Raw genomic sequence first — 14,692 nt, forward strand, 5'->3', positions numbered from 1 at the left:
CTGTCCAGGACAAGGTGTTGTGAACTGACGGAGACGTTTCCTTTCTCTTTGCTCTGCTTGCTCATTTTCAGGAGGTTTTTGCGTTTCACTCGTTCCTCCCCTCCCCACTGGTAGAGATGACTGACTCTTACATAATGTCTTGGTAGAGCTCAAGATCAATCCCAAAGTTTCAATTTACCAAAAACAGTTTTCTGCTTTCTCTGAATTGACCTCTTAGGACCGTTAAAGCAAAGTTTTGTGCAAAAATATGTTTTCTACCTGCTGATACCCTTTTCTCCCGTTTGACTAATGAGTCAGCAAGTTCTTGGATTTTGGGCAATTGTTAGCACTGGTAGATGTTTTCAATTTTTCAAATGTTTCTACCTTTCAGATATACTCTAAGAAGGTTGGTTTATACCAGGAGTTGACAAACTAGGAGAAGCCAAATTCCACCTGCCACCTGGGGATTTTGTATGGCTGGAGAGTAAAGAATGGTTTTTACATTTTTAAATGGTTAAAAGAAGTAAGACTATTTCATGATACATTAAAATTATGTGAAACTTATATTTTGGTGTCCATAACACTTGGTTGGAATACAAGCCCACCCATCACTTTTTATACTATGCAATAAACAATGGGAGTTGAGTATTTATGACAGACTGTTTAGCACATAAAGCCCAACGTATTTACAACCTGATCCTTTATAGAAAGTTTGCTGACCCTTTTTCACACTATTTCCAGGGCCATCATGGAAAGGGCTGTTCAGACTGGACAAATTGCTATTCTAAATCTAGCAAGACTTTTGCATTCTTTGTAAGGAAACTTGCTTTCAGGAAATGCCCTTTAACCCTCATATCCCAAATCGCACACTAGAATGTTACAATAATGAGAAGCTAAGATACCTGCATGACACTGAAAACTGCTGTATCTTTGTAGGCAAAATCATATACCTGGAAATATGTCCTCTAGCAGGCAAGCCTGAAACTATCGGTGATGGAGAAACCAACATCCCCTCCCTGCTGAGCTTTGGAGTGGAGGAAACCTAGCCAGAGGCATTGGATGGAGACTGGGAAGGCAGGCCCTGCCACCTGTGGAGCTGAGGCCAGAGACTGCCAGGAGACCCCTGTGAGGGGACTCTCAGCAATTTCTTTCTTCATTGCATGTTTTTATCTTCCTCCTTTAGTGTCACCCTTGTACCACAGGGTTTAAACACTCAGCTTCTGGAACCAGGCTGTGTAGGTTTGAATTTCCACTTTTCCATTTACTAGTTTTGTAATTTGGGGTGGGTTCCATAGGCCTGCCCACCCTGATCTATAGCAATGTGACAAAATGATTTGTTGCTTGAAGCCACAGTTTTAGGGTGGTTTGTTGCACAGCAATAAATAACCTAAACACTCCTTTAACAGTGCCTTTGAATAGGCATTTGTCCAGTTTTGCTTCCATTTCTCTGAGAGCCTCCTCTTCAGTCTACCTGCTTTATTAAAATGTCCTCTAATGTACCCTCCATGTTAATCTCAAGAGTAATCTAAATTATTTGTCCAGTGTTTAAAATCCTTCACACACACCTCATTTAAACAAAGTCCTTAGCATCCTACAGCTCCTTATGGCTCTCATGTCTCCTTTCTTCTCTGTCTCCCACCCTGCCTTTGCACCCCATACTCGTCATATGGAACCCCGTGCCACTAATGAACATCATCTTTCTATACCTCTGTGCCTTTGCATGTTATTCCTTCTCCCTAAGACGTCCTGTCCCCTCCTTCTCTAACCTACGAAGGCTCTCGTCAACCACCTCAGGGATTACCTCCTCCAAGCTTTTCTTGAAAACCTCCATTGTCAGGCTGTTGGATGCCTTTCCCTCGTGTGCACCTTGACACCCCTCATACTAAGAGCTGAGTTACAATTTTGTCAGTTCTCCTAAGGTATACAGCTATTACCATTCTCGCGATATCAGAGAAGTTAATTCATCACGTACAATTTATGTCTTAGGGGGGAAAGGGCATTGCTCCCATTAAAAGGTCTTCTAAACTACCAATGTTTTTGAGGACAAGGATTGTTATCGTTATTACTAGCATAGGGCCTCGTTCATGATCATTCATTAAATAAGAACATGTGAATGGCTACTGTTTTCAAAGGGACTCAAAAGAAAAATACAGAAATAATCCAAATAAGTTTTTCCAAGATTTGGTCTCTGCCACACCTTAACTAATTACGTGTTCCATGGGTCTGCCACCCAATCATTTGTGGACTTCTCTTCCCCCTTCACTGTTTAAATGATCTCCATCTTGAACCTTATCCAAATAGGCTTTACAGTATCACTCAGTGACCCCAAAACAGGTTTGAGGACTCAGTGCTGAGAAATACCAGTTTGAATGAAAACACAGATAAAACTCAGAAAGTATCTCAAATACTTCAAATTTCATGTCACTTTGATGAAACATAATCTTTAACCCATTATATGTTCACTTTGAAATGGAGGCAGTGATATGAGACTAAGAAATAAAACCTTTTATCATAGTTTCAAGAAATGTGGGAAATAGAAATACAGTAAAACTTTACATAGGTATCCAACCAAACTTTTATTGGGGTTTTATTGCAATCTACTTTAGGCAATAAGGGGAAAGTAACCAGAAGAACTCCGATCAGATTTTATTCAACAAAGCAGTTTTTCATGAATGCTTAAGGTCAGTGTATAGTCAGCTCAACTTCCATTATCAGCTTGAGTACCTCATCACGGAAATTTATGCCAGAATGACAACGGTAAGGCATCGCAAGATCCTAAATCATCTAAGATTAAACCATATTTTACATATAACTTTTAGGACAATATACTAATACTCTATAATAAATAAAGATTTTAAAAATGTGTTGCTTAGCCCTTGTTGAACTGAATTCAATTATTAGCTTATTCTTTAAGTACTCCAGTTAATAAAGGTTTGATTGTACTTCAAGAATTCTGACTTTTCCAAAGATAAAAAATTAGTTCTTATTTGTTATGACAAAAATTAAGCTTAAACACTCATTCACACTTGTCCTTAAAAGCATGTTTACATCATATATGAGATAACTTCTCATGCTTGGAGACATGGTTCATATGGCAAAAAATCATCTGGAAAGAACAACTAGAGGGCAATCCTCCCATCTCCACATCCTTTCCAAAAAGCCACACTCGGCCTCAGTGTAAAAGTTATATTTTATTGCCATGCTACAAAATGTATGAAGTTGGCACTGATAGGGAGAAATAGAGAACAAACGGTAGGGAGGGACAGAGGGCAAAAGATGTTGTTACATATACATCAAGGTTTTAATCAACAGTGGTAAATTTTGTCAATATTAAAAATGCAAACCAAATTTAAAATGCTGATATGAAACAGCATTAAAATACAATTTATGCATAGTACAGTATCACTTATGTCTTTTATTAGAGAAATATGGAATGTTTATAAAAGAAATTAACCATAGGGGGTAAAATTCATATTTTCATATACAATTTGGCAATGGTAGTCCCACTGTTAGACAATTTTCTATAAAAGAAAAAAATTCAAAATCTAATAAGCTACCTTTATACAAAGTTGCTATATTTATGCCTTTATGTAGGAAAAAACATTTATAATGCAAATTAGGACATACAATGTTACATATCATACAACGTAATGAAAATAAAAACATAACACAAAATTTGTCCTTTATAAAATGTATACTTTGCATTTACTAATGCAAATGTGGCACACCGGTGACTACTGTACTATTAATACCAGTCCGTTTCCATGCTATCATTATCTAATTGTCATAGAATTGCAATTGTAATGATGCTACAAAGAATTGTGTTATACCCCCCAAAAATGAGGAAGGAAGAATGGGAAGAGGGATGTAAATAAGAGGAAATACAGATATGGTGCTGGTTTGGACAGAGTATATTGTGATAGGTCACAGAAGTTAATTTTTCAAGCCAAAAACATTTTCTATACATTCTGTAATTTCGTACCAATGCCTTTATTCAAATTTGGCAAACATCAGGGGAAAGGTAATTAGTACCATATACCTCACATATCAGAAATATGAATGAGATGCCAATACATCAGTTACTTCTGAATGTTGTCTCTGATGGTATATCTATTTCAGGGATATATATATATGTATATATATATATATGTATATACATATATACATATACATTTACACATACACGCGTACTACACATTGCACAAAACACTTGGGCATTAAGGGTTAGGAACAGCACAGGGGGAAGTGGGAAGTACTTTTTAGCTTGTTACAACCTTTACCTTGAGGCAAAAATATGGTGGCACATTATTGGGAAATTATAAAAACATAAGGCCCCTGTCCCATTTTTAATAGAACATTATTGAGGTACATTTTTATATATTGTGCCACAGATTTCTTTCGGGGGGTGATAAACACTAGTTAGACTTGTAACATTGAACTGTGGGGTCAACATCAATATCTATAAAAACAAAGATTGCTTGGCAAATTTTCATAAGTCCCAAATGTGATCTATTCTGGATATACTGGGAAGTGAAAAGCTTTTTGCTGAGTCTTCAAGAGTAAAGTGCATATCTCATCACTCCACAGCAGCAGTAAATAAAAGGAACCATTTGCCAATCTTCCTGGAGGGAGAGAAGGCACCATATTTCATTTTTAAAAGAAGATGAAATTGGGAAATAAAACACTAAGAAAAAACACAGGTAATACCCATATCAGTTTCCAACCCTGGTCTGGGATAAAAGCTGTTACGATCTACATGAATAGAAGACGATTTTACTTGGGGGGAACAAAAAGAAACATATGAACAATGATTATATTTCCAAAACTGAAAAGTAGGATCACATGGTCTATCAACAGAATAAAATATCTAAAATTAGGTCTGTCTCAGAAAATCTGAAACATATGGCCACAATTATATTCCAACAAAATATCTCATTCTAAAATGTACCTAATAATAGGTACATTCTTCCAGGATAGAGCTTAATGCCCATTACTAGACTACTGCAAAAGACAAGTAGTGTTCTACATTACTTTTTATTAAATAGGAACAGAGGTGATTTCCAGAGACACCTAGAAATTAACACCAGTTGTATGCATACATCTTCCTAATACTCATAGTACCTAAAATCAAATTCTTAGCAGACAAATTGGTCCCATTTTCATTTTTAAAGCACACAGTATTTAAAGCATAAATTGCAATGATTATATCGGAGTTACCTAAAAAATATAAAAGCTCATTAGAATCTGGAAAAAATGAAAAGAACGAGAAAAAGAAAGAAAATAAAGTATGCAACCTCCAAAATGAATAAATAGGTCAGCCCTTCCATTTGGAGGTTAATGTTCTGTCTTGACTGCTTATTTCAGAGAAAACCGTGTGTACTAATTCCATCACAATTCTTATTCCACATTACAAAAATCATCACATAAATTTGGCACGATTAGCAATCTACTCAGAAGAAAACATAAATGCAACAATATATTAAAAATGGACACTGCAGACCTACACCACTGCTCTCTTTTTAGAGAACAGTGAACACTTTAGTAAGCACCAAGTTCACATGAAAAAACAAAGAAATTCTGCTATGCACATAAACCAATGGCACTGAAAATGAGAAAGACACTTAATAATTTATTTTCTTTATAATGGTCCCACTCTATTATTTTGCTAATCCATTCACTGCCTTATAATTGGTTATTTATTGAACAGGTTAGACGCTACATGACTGAAAAACGTTTTCATGCGAAATTAACCTTAGTTACATCTGGCAGAGCCAGACCATAATCTCAAACTTCCTCATATTTAGAGAAAACGGTAAAATATTTTGCAAGGTTACCTAACCTTCTTTCCACTCTACCTTCTCTTGTCTTCTCTAGTGTCTGGGAAACAGGAATATTTTTGACTTTACAAGAGTTAGACATATGACTTCTCGTCAGTTTATATAAGCTTCAATTCATTTTAAATCCTAAATTATGACACATTCTCATTGCTACAAGACTTCCACTGTACCTGCTATGCCGGCACCAATCTTAACATTCTATTGAAATCAAGGGATAATCAAAGATCCAGCTACAAGTGAAAGGACAGCAGAGCAGAAGAGCACAACAGTGGGCAAAGTACATCTGCAGCCGTGTGACTGGGGGAATCACCGCTAAAGTGCTGGGGAGAGCGCCCACAGAGAAAACAGTACCTTGAGGGAACTTTGCATGTTAAAAGTAGCTTCCTTTTCTTTCTCAGCTGCTAAAGAGATCACCTATGGGCCCAAGTAAATTTTAAAATTGAGAGAATTTTTTTATCAACTTGAAAAGTAAACAGCATATAAATAAATACTGGACAAGGGCAACCCTGTTATAGAATAACAGTAAGTTCCAAATGAACCTTCAAAACCACAATTTGACAAAAATGCAAACTAAACAACAATAAACACATAGTCCAATTTCAAAACTATATACAACTGCGAACATTTTAAATTGAAAAAGACATTAAGCAACAAAATGAGACATCCCAAATACCAAAGGAAAAAAACTGAAGGTCAATGGCAATCTAATGGCACAAATGCGTCCAGAAAACGTTATTGTTAATAATCCATAGGAGAGACACTTTCAAGAGATCATGGTTCAGATTTTCAAATGTTTTCGGGTAAAGTGACCTGAGACTGATTCTTGAGCCTATTGTAATTCTGATTAAGATATCTGGGCATGCTCTTCAAATCACATCATGAGATGAGTAATAGAAAACATTGTCTCTTTCCTGCCTTTCAACACACCAACAGCAAACCATATTCACGGACACGGGACTCTTTCTAGTAACGCTGAAGGCAAAGGAACTGACTGGTATATAAGCAGGTGTGGTACTTCTATTTCCTTTCCGTATGTTTTGGCTCAAGTCAAAAAGCCTACAATTAATGAAATAAAGGATTCCTCATGTTACATGCTGGACGCCACATACCAAGAATAGTGAGTCTACAAATATTACTTTCAAAGCCTAGAGTTATCTGTTAGCAATGCACGTTATCAAGAGGCTTTATAGTGTTTTAAATGCCAACCATGATTTAGACATGAATGATACGCGTAAGTCCAGAATATTGATAAAAACCAACCAGCATGTCACTCACTTCAACTCATTTTAAATAGGCACTGTGAAAATGGGAATGCTGCTGTACAGTAATGAGTAGTATATAATGAAATTAGTGTTCTTTAATGAGGACCTGCTCTACATTAATTCCCTTTAGTTAAAGAAGCACATGAAATAGTCAAAAAAATCTTTTTATCAGTCTATAAAAGGAGTTAGTGTTTAGAAATGAAAATGAAGCACTTGCATCTTCATTTTTTAAAACTTCACAAAGGTGCAAACAATGTGACGCTATCCGGGCTCACATGGGCAGGTCAGTACTATTGTGTCTAGTTTTCCTAGATGTACCATCATCGCGTGGCAGTGCTTTCTGCAGACTGGACATAGCAGCAGTTCTCTCGATGTCTATCACAGCATACAGCTCTGTGCGCCTGGTAGGGGTCTGCGGAAGGGGAGTGGTCGGCGTTTTTGGAGTCTGAGGGTTGTCAGAGTCACTGCCACCTTCCAAGTCAACCTGTATATAATTGAGCTGCCTGTGTTCTAAACTTGGGCGTCTGATATCAAAGTTAAAGACTGTCGGTGTACAGTCCCGACGCCTCGAATATTCTATTTTGTGAGCACTTGCTGGCACTGTTACATTCTCTGTATTTACATAGTTATGCATTGGATCTAGATTATTATGGTAGCCATTCAGAGATGGGGTCTTTGGTCCTACATTGTCATCTTCATCCCTACTTAGCTTGCGGGCTTCCCAAACAGGAGGCAAAGATGGTAAATTTTCATAGTTTAATAATGCAGTTCTTCTCTGAGCTGAGTTGTTGATATTCTGGGTGTCTGAGGTACTGGCGGATGTCAGACGACCTCTCCTGACCCCTGAGGCACTAGGAGTACACAACCCATTTATATTTTCATACACCAGTTTGTTAACAGAGGGTGCATCTCTTCGTTCATCACTGTCATATCCAGTGTCCCATTCTGTGTTATTTGCACCACTTCCACTGACTGGATCTCTCCCAAGTTTCTCTAGTTTCTCTTTTTCCATTAATTGCTTTTGAACAGGGGTTGGTCCTAAGACAAATCTGACTCCTTCGGGTTCAAGAAAAATCTGAGGGTCCCTGTCCTCAACACTACTTGGTTCTTCTTTTGGCGTGTTGCTTTCAGCATTAGAAATCCTGGCCTCCAATGGGACGTGCACACTTGTGCAATTTTTCCGCTCTTCTTGCACACCTGTAGTGTTGACATAGGTATGTATCTAAACCAAAACGGGAAAAGTGAATCAGTAACTTGATGTAAAACAATAAAACAAAAAAAGTCTGACCACATCAGTTAATTTCATTAACTTTCTCTTTAAAAATACTTATTTTGAAGCTTTTGTACTTGTTTTTTTACTAATAAAAAGGGGTGAGGAGGGATATAGAAATGTTATCTTCCTAACTTAATAAAGGAATAACTACTCTAACACTCAACATTATACATGATAGGGAGAGAAGCATTCTGTAAAAAACAAAAATCAGGAACAAATAGGGATTATCATTTTGATGTTCTAGAAATTATCATGAATGCATTAAAACATGATTCACAAATAAGAAATAACAGTATTAGAAAAAGACAAATTTACCATTATTTATAGATAATCTGACTATATAAAGAGATAAACCCTACCAGATTTAATAAGTTCCGTAAAATGCATAGATATAAAAGTAAATACCACCTATTAAGGAATAATCACTAAAATGATAATGAAAAGCTCAATGGTATTTTGGGGGGACGACATAAAGTCTATACATAAAATTTGAAGAACTCAAAAAGAAAAAGTCAAAATTGAGGGAAATGTAATTACAGTAAGAACTCATGTACAACGTAAAGAACACAAAGAAATGAATGTAGAATAAAAATTTCCTAATGATAAACGACCATATGGTTTACAAAAGATAAGAATAACTAATACATAGCAATGTTTACCAGATACTTCCTTCCTCAAAGGAAAAGTAGAATAGTCAGAAATATTAAACAGCTCTATCAAAACACTGACAACAAAACCTACCTTCCTGCTAGTAATCCACTAATTATAAAAACTGTAGTATCAGAAGCATCATGAATTCCTAATCGACTGGAGGTTATTATAATAGGAATTGCCATTAGTTATTATATATATATATATATAGATGAACCTCTCCTGTGAACTCTATATATAGATGAACCTCGCCTGTGAACTCACAAACTACTATAATTCTAAGTTTCCCTAAACACCTGTACATCTTTCAGAATATGTCATCAAATATATGCTATTTTCTCTGATTCTTCACCACAAAAGTCATATATAAACAGTAAAAGCTAAAATTCAAACTGACTGAAATCTTCAACTCCGTACTTGAAGCTCCATGAGCTATTATCCTGATACAGACAGCACTTACTTGTTCCTCAGCCACAAGCAAAGGGTGTGTAGATTCTTCGCCTACGGAAGGCAGGCGTGCACTCCCCACAGAAGGGTGTCTGCTTGAAGGATGGGATGAAGCATCTCCAAACGAGGGGTATCGGGGATATCCATTAGGTAAGTTCTGAGCAGCAAACCCCGGAGCTGCGTTTTTGTTTGTTTATTGGTTTAAGGAAAACCAGAATACAGGGGCAGGGGAGAGAGAATAGAAATAAGTGAGAACCCAATTTGCACTGAGGATTAAAGAAGGAGTTCCTGCTAAGACATGGCAGAAATCAGAGCACAAATAGCGCCCTCTCTACGCCAACTTTCCAGTCACATTTTAAGTTAATATGTAACATTTAATGTTATCTTATTAAAATTATTAAAAATCATTATAATTATAGCTAACAGTTTTTAAAAACTGCCAACCAGTATACTTATGTTAGCCAATGATGATTTCTAACATTTTATAGATTAAGTATCCATAGTGTAGTTTATAAATGTCTGCTATTCAAAATACAAGAAGGAAAATGGGTACGTACTTGTAGGTGTCCGAGGTGTTCTGGGGACTTCCAATTCTGTCTGATGAGTATTCCTTTCAACAACTGGCTCTTCTACCACATTTATACTATTATTTTGCATAATCTCTTGCAACATGTTAAATAATTCTTCTGCACGAGCACACTTAAAGGCAAAGATTCCTACAAATATAAACCATAAGGAAACAATGGTTACCACACCTTTTAAAAAGATATAGTAGGTGCACCTGTCAAAGAACAAAATTGTAAAATAAGCATTCTGTGTACCAAGAGTAAGAAAGGCCTTTTAAATAAGTGTCTGATAAATTAATGATACCCTCTGTTTCAAAATAGAAACACAAAAGGAAGTTCACAGAATACTTTTCATTTATCTAAGGAAGATGGCTCAAAATAAAGGCAGACAAAAACAAGATTGGCACATACTTCAGTCTGCCTCTTAACAGCAGGGGGCGCCCAACTCACCATTACTAAGGTGATCCTTCGCCATTTGACAAACATTTGTCTGTTATCATGTTTAATTATGGTAATAATTCTGTAAGGTAGGCATTGCCATTCACCTCTGATAGAGAAAAAATTTGATGCTCAACAGAAGTAACTTGCCCAAGGCCTCCCAAGTAGTAAGTAGCAAAAAAAATCAAACCGTTTAACTCTAAAGTTTAGGTTCTTTCCTCAATAAGTTATAACAGTAAAAACACAGTCAATTTATTGGCACTAATCATTTACTGAAAATCTTAAAAGATAATATGAGTCAAAATTCTGGACATCAAGAACGTGCTTAATAAATGCTTGATAAGTGAATATATAGTTAACGATATCTCTTTTCTTAACAATGCACTTATTTGGGTTATTTTTTTCTATCAGGAAAAAGTAAAATATTAAACAATGTATACAGAATAACTGAAAGTTATTTCACGTACTTCAAGTGTGATGTTTGGAGGGGGAAAAAGGCTCTACCTACCTTGTCCAGTTTGACACCGTCGACCACTTTCAAAAGAAAAGAGATTCGAATCATAGCCATAGCGTCGCAAGCAGAGGTAGTGCCATTTTACCGAGTCACGTTTGCGAGTGTATAAAATCAGTTCTGTGTCTGTAAGTTCCATTATACCAGAACCTAACTCATTCCCATCATCATCCACATTAATGACCTAAAAAAGAAAGTTTAATTAGTGCTACCTAATGCCCCCCTTGACAGACGTACACGTATTTCACCAATTTGTGAGGAAAACACATTGTTGCCAATTGGTTCAGTTACTGGTTCCTATGTTAGTTCATGCATCAACCAACGTGTGTGGGGGGCATGGGCTACGCAGCAGTGGAATACCTGGTTCATATATGCGAGAACACACATTCCCACTGGGGAAATATGATACACAAACAAACTCCACACCACAAAACTGTGTATGATTGACAAATGAGTACAACGGAGGCTACAAAAGGCAGGAACTGTGGCCTAAGGGTGTTGGAGAAGCCTTCACATAAGAAGAGGAGGGACTTTAGCTGGGTCTTGGGTATAATGAAATTTAGATAGGAAATGAAGTGAAGAGGGATGGCTGGTGGGTCAGGCTTTGTAGGGCATATCCTCAAAATGCAGCGTTACAGCAGAGACAAAGAAGGTATGTGTCAGAGAGACCAAGACAAGACTGGCACAGAGTTGATGTTAAGGGAAGGCCTTACACTACTGAGTTTCAGAAAAGGGGCAGAGACTATGAAAAATAGACAACACTTAAGGAGAACTTACTATACCCCTGGAACTGGGCAAAGCGCTTTACATGTATTTTTCCCATTTAATTCTCATAACACTCCTAAACTGCAGGTACTACTATTTTCTCCATCCTACAAAAATGAAACAAAGAGTGATCATGTAACCTGTCCCAAGGTCACAAAGCTATGAAGCAACAGGATTGTGACCTACACCTAAGTTTGTGTGATCCACAGGCTATGCTTCATAGCAGATGGAAGTCAGACCACAAGAAACACTAAATGGTGGTGGATGATTAAGGAATGGAGCATTTAGCCTCTGGGAACAGAATACCACAGAAATCTCAGAATGATGAAAGAGGAAGATTAATTTGATGTCAACTGCAGAACGGATCAGAGGTGACTCAAGATAGAGTCCGGTTAAGAAATTATCAAGGCATGAGGCAATGACTGGAGGTGGTGACAGGACTAAAAAGGAACCCATAAAACGGCATTTTGAAGAACGTAATACCAGAACTGTGTGGCTAATTGAATACAGAGGACCAAAGGGAAAGTAAAAAAAGGATTCCACACTGTCAGTAAGAAAATATCAGCATCATTTGTTCAAACAAGAAAAAGCAGAGTGGACAAAAAAGGAAATGAAAGGGTTTGGAGAAAAAAGTGAGAAAGTAAGATACATTAAGTCAAGTAAAAGAATATCGAAGTAGGCAGTGAGAGATGTAACTCAACCAGTTTTACTGACCTTAAACTTGTTCCGATGGTTATCTGGGACAGTGTCTTTATCTGGACAGCTACAACAGCTACCCATGGCTTCTTTCAGAAGACCATGTGAGCACTACATGAAAGATAATTTGGAAAAAATTATTAGATGTAGGATACAGAAATCATAGAATAGAAAAAGATTTTAGAAATCATCTAATACAGCCATGCATTATTTTGATGAGGAAAATTAAGCCCAAGAAGATATATGGCTGGCGCTAAATTTAACGTAAATAGCTGGTGAATTTTGCTCAGTGACAAGAATAATTTTGTGAGGCAGACTTCACAGACCTCAAATTTCCAGTTAATTTGCAAAGGTCAGCCTATTTTAAAATTATCTTTAAAAACAAACCAATTTAAGATCTCATATGTAACTCTAATTTAAACAAAGTCATTCACGGAATTAACCTTTTATGCCTTATCAGGAACTTCATGTCCCTCTTTTAATAAATATCCAAAGGCAGGATAGATTTCTGGCCTGGCAGAAAAAATGATTTTATTACTCATTGTAGCATCTTTTTTGTACTCCACCAGACAAAAGTTCATTGGTAAACAGAACACAAATTTGGAACAGTTCATTAAGATAGAAAGACAACTCAAAATTCAAGCAGTAACGTAATAGCGAATATTGGCAAAACTGAAACAGCATATCTATCCAATCCTTCTTTCCCACAGAAGATTACAGATATGAGATTATAGGTGACATTAAGTGTTCAAGAACACTCCAAACAAAGAAAAAATTCAAAACATCACTTACAAACAAAAAATCAGAATGAATGTGACAATATTTGAAAAAAGGGGAGGAAAGAATCACAAGCTACTAAACATTAAAAGCATAAATTTGATTAAAACTTGCTTAAAATTCTTCAGTGGATCTTTACTACCTTCAGGGGAAAATTCCAAGCTTGTCAATATGACATGAGGTCCTTCCCATCTGGTCCCTATCTACTGATCTAGACTAACCTTCTCGCTGCTTCGACCCCAACAGTTTCCCCAGAGCATCTTGTTCTTTCACACCCTTCCATGCAGCTCCTCTTCTGCTGCTTGTTTTCCTCAAGATTGAACCCAGAGTGCAGGGCCTTCAGGAAGCCTTCTCTGCCTCCAACCAACTGGGCGAGTTATACTTCTTATGTATCCTCTCAAAGCACCCTGGGCTTCCCAATATCATAGTGCCTTTCACACTGTTTACTTAGTGGAAATTGTGGAAGATTATCTGTTTACTTATCTATCTTCTATCTACTTTTGATTTTTATTACTCAGGGATAAACCTTATTCATTTTTGCATTTGCTATGCCTAACACAGCACCTAGCACATACTAGCACACAGTAGGTGCTCTCAGTCTCTTGTGAGCTTAATGAACTGTACTAAACAAAGGTAAAGCATGTCTGACAGGTGTTAGTATTAAGATGGAAAAAGTATCCTAGTGTGTAAACCAAAAAGTGATAAAATAGTAAAATTAATTACGACTCATCTTAGTATTTTGCTAAGTATCGTGGTGTACAGATAATTTAAGTCACAGTATGTACCTCTGAAGAGTCATGAGTCCAAAGGGAGAGATAGAGATGAAAATAGATGATACATTGTGATAAACCTTATATTAGAATATGCTAAGAGTTCTGTGCGCACAGAGAAGGGAGCAACTAACTCTGTGGGTTAGGCAGGGACGAAACACCACTTGTGCTGGTACTTAAAAAGTTGAGCAGAAATGGTGTGCTGGGCAAAAAATAGAAATAAGTACTTGAGAAGTGTGTGCAAAGACAGGTCATGAAAGGCTGCACCGCATTCAGGAAAAAGTGAGGCATCCAGTGCAACTGGAGCACAGGGCAGGCTGTAACATAAGCAGGCCCCAACCACAGTATCCTGAACGACAAGGCAGGGATCTGGGATTCCAACCACCCGGAAGTGAGCTGCCTCCAGTGTCCCCACAGTGCAACGGACACGACTCCATCACGGCATTTACCACGTTCTATTGTAACATTTCTGTCTCACCACCCACTTCACTTCTCCTGAAGACAGAAACCTTGTCTTCTAAATTTTCTAGGGCACTAAGCATACTGCTTGATGTAGCACATGCACCATAATATTTAATTTTTAAAAATGAATAAATCCTTGATAAATTATAGGATGCGAAGGCAAAAGAATTATTTTAAAAACTTTTTTAAAGCAGAAGGATAACTGATAAACAAAAAAAGTCTTCTCGAAATTACAGGTCCATCCTCACTGCTCACCTC

The 14,692-nt window shown here is 37.0% G+C and overlaps 1 protein-coding gene across 5 annotated transcripts in view; it reads right to left on the minus strand.

Annotated features, from left to right (window-relative positions):
* Positions 1-2,536: 2,536 nt before the first annotated feature.
* Positions 2,537-14,692, minus strand: part of FRS2 (fibroblast growth factor receptor substrate 2) — a 100,884-nt gene continuing 88,728 nt past the window's right edge. For 3 of the 5 annotated variants that reach the window (XM_019748978.2, XM_019748979.2, XM_074325431.1), the window contains 5 exons: positions 12,444-12,536; positions 10,962-11,148; positions 10,007-10,165; positions 9,463-9,626; positions 2,537-8,300 (listed from right to left, as the gene is read on the minus strand). In XM_019748978.2, the coding sequence (XP_019604537.1) occupies positions 7,350-8,300; positions 9,463-9,626; positions 10,007-10,165; positions 10,962-11,148; positions 12,444-12,509 (1,527 nt within the window). In that variant the 5' untranslated portion in view covers positions 12,510-12,536 and the 3' untranslated portion in view covers positions 2,537-7,349. The remainder of the gene's footprint in view (positions 8,301-9,462; positions 9,627-10,006; positions 10,166-10,961; positions 11,149-12,443; positions 12,537-14,692) is intronic. The other 2 variants (XM_019748980.2, XM_074325432.1) reach the window with 1 other exon arrangement.

Source organism: Rhinolophus sinicus, linkage group LG02 (genome assembly GCF_036562045.2).
Source record: "Rhinolophus sinicus isolate RSC01 linkage group LG02, ASM3656204v1, whole genome shotgun sequence".
Lineage (NCBI taxonomy): Eukaryota > Metazoa > Chordata > Mammalia > Chiroptera > Rhinolophidae > Rhinolophus > Rhinolophus sinicus.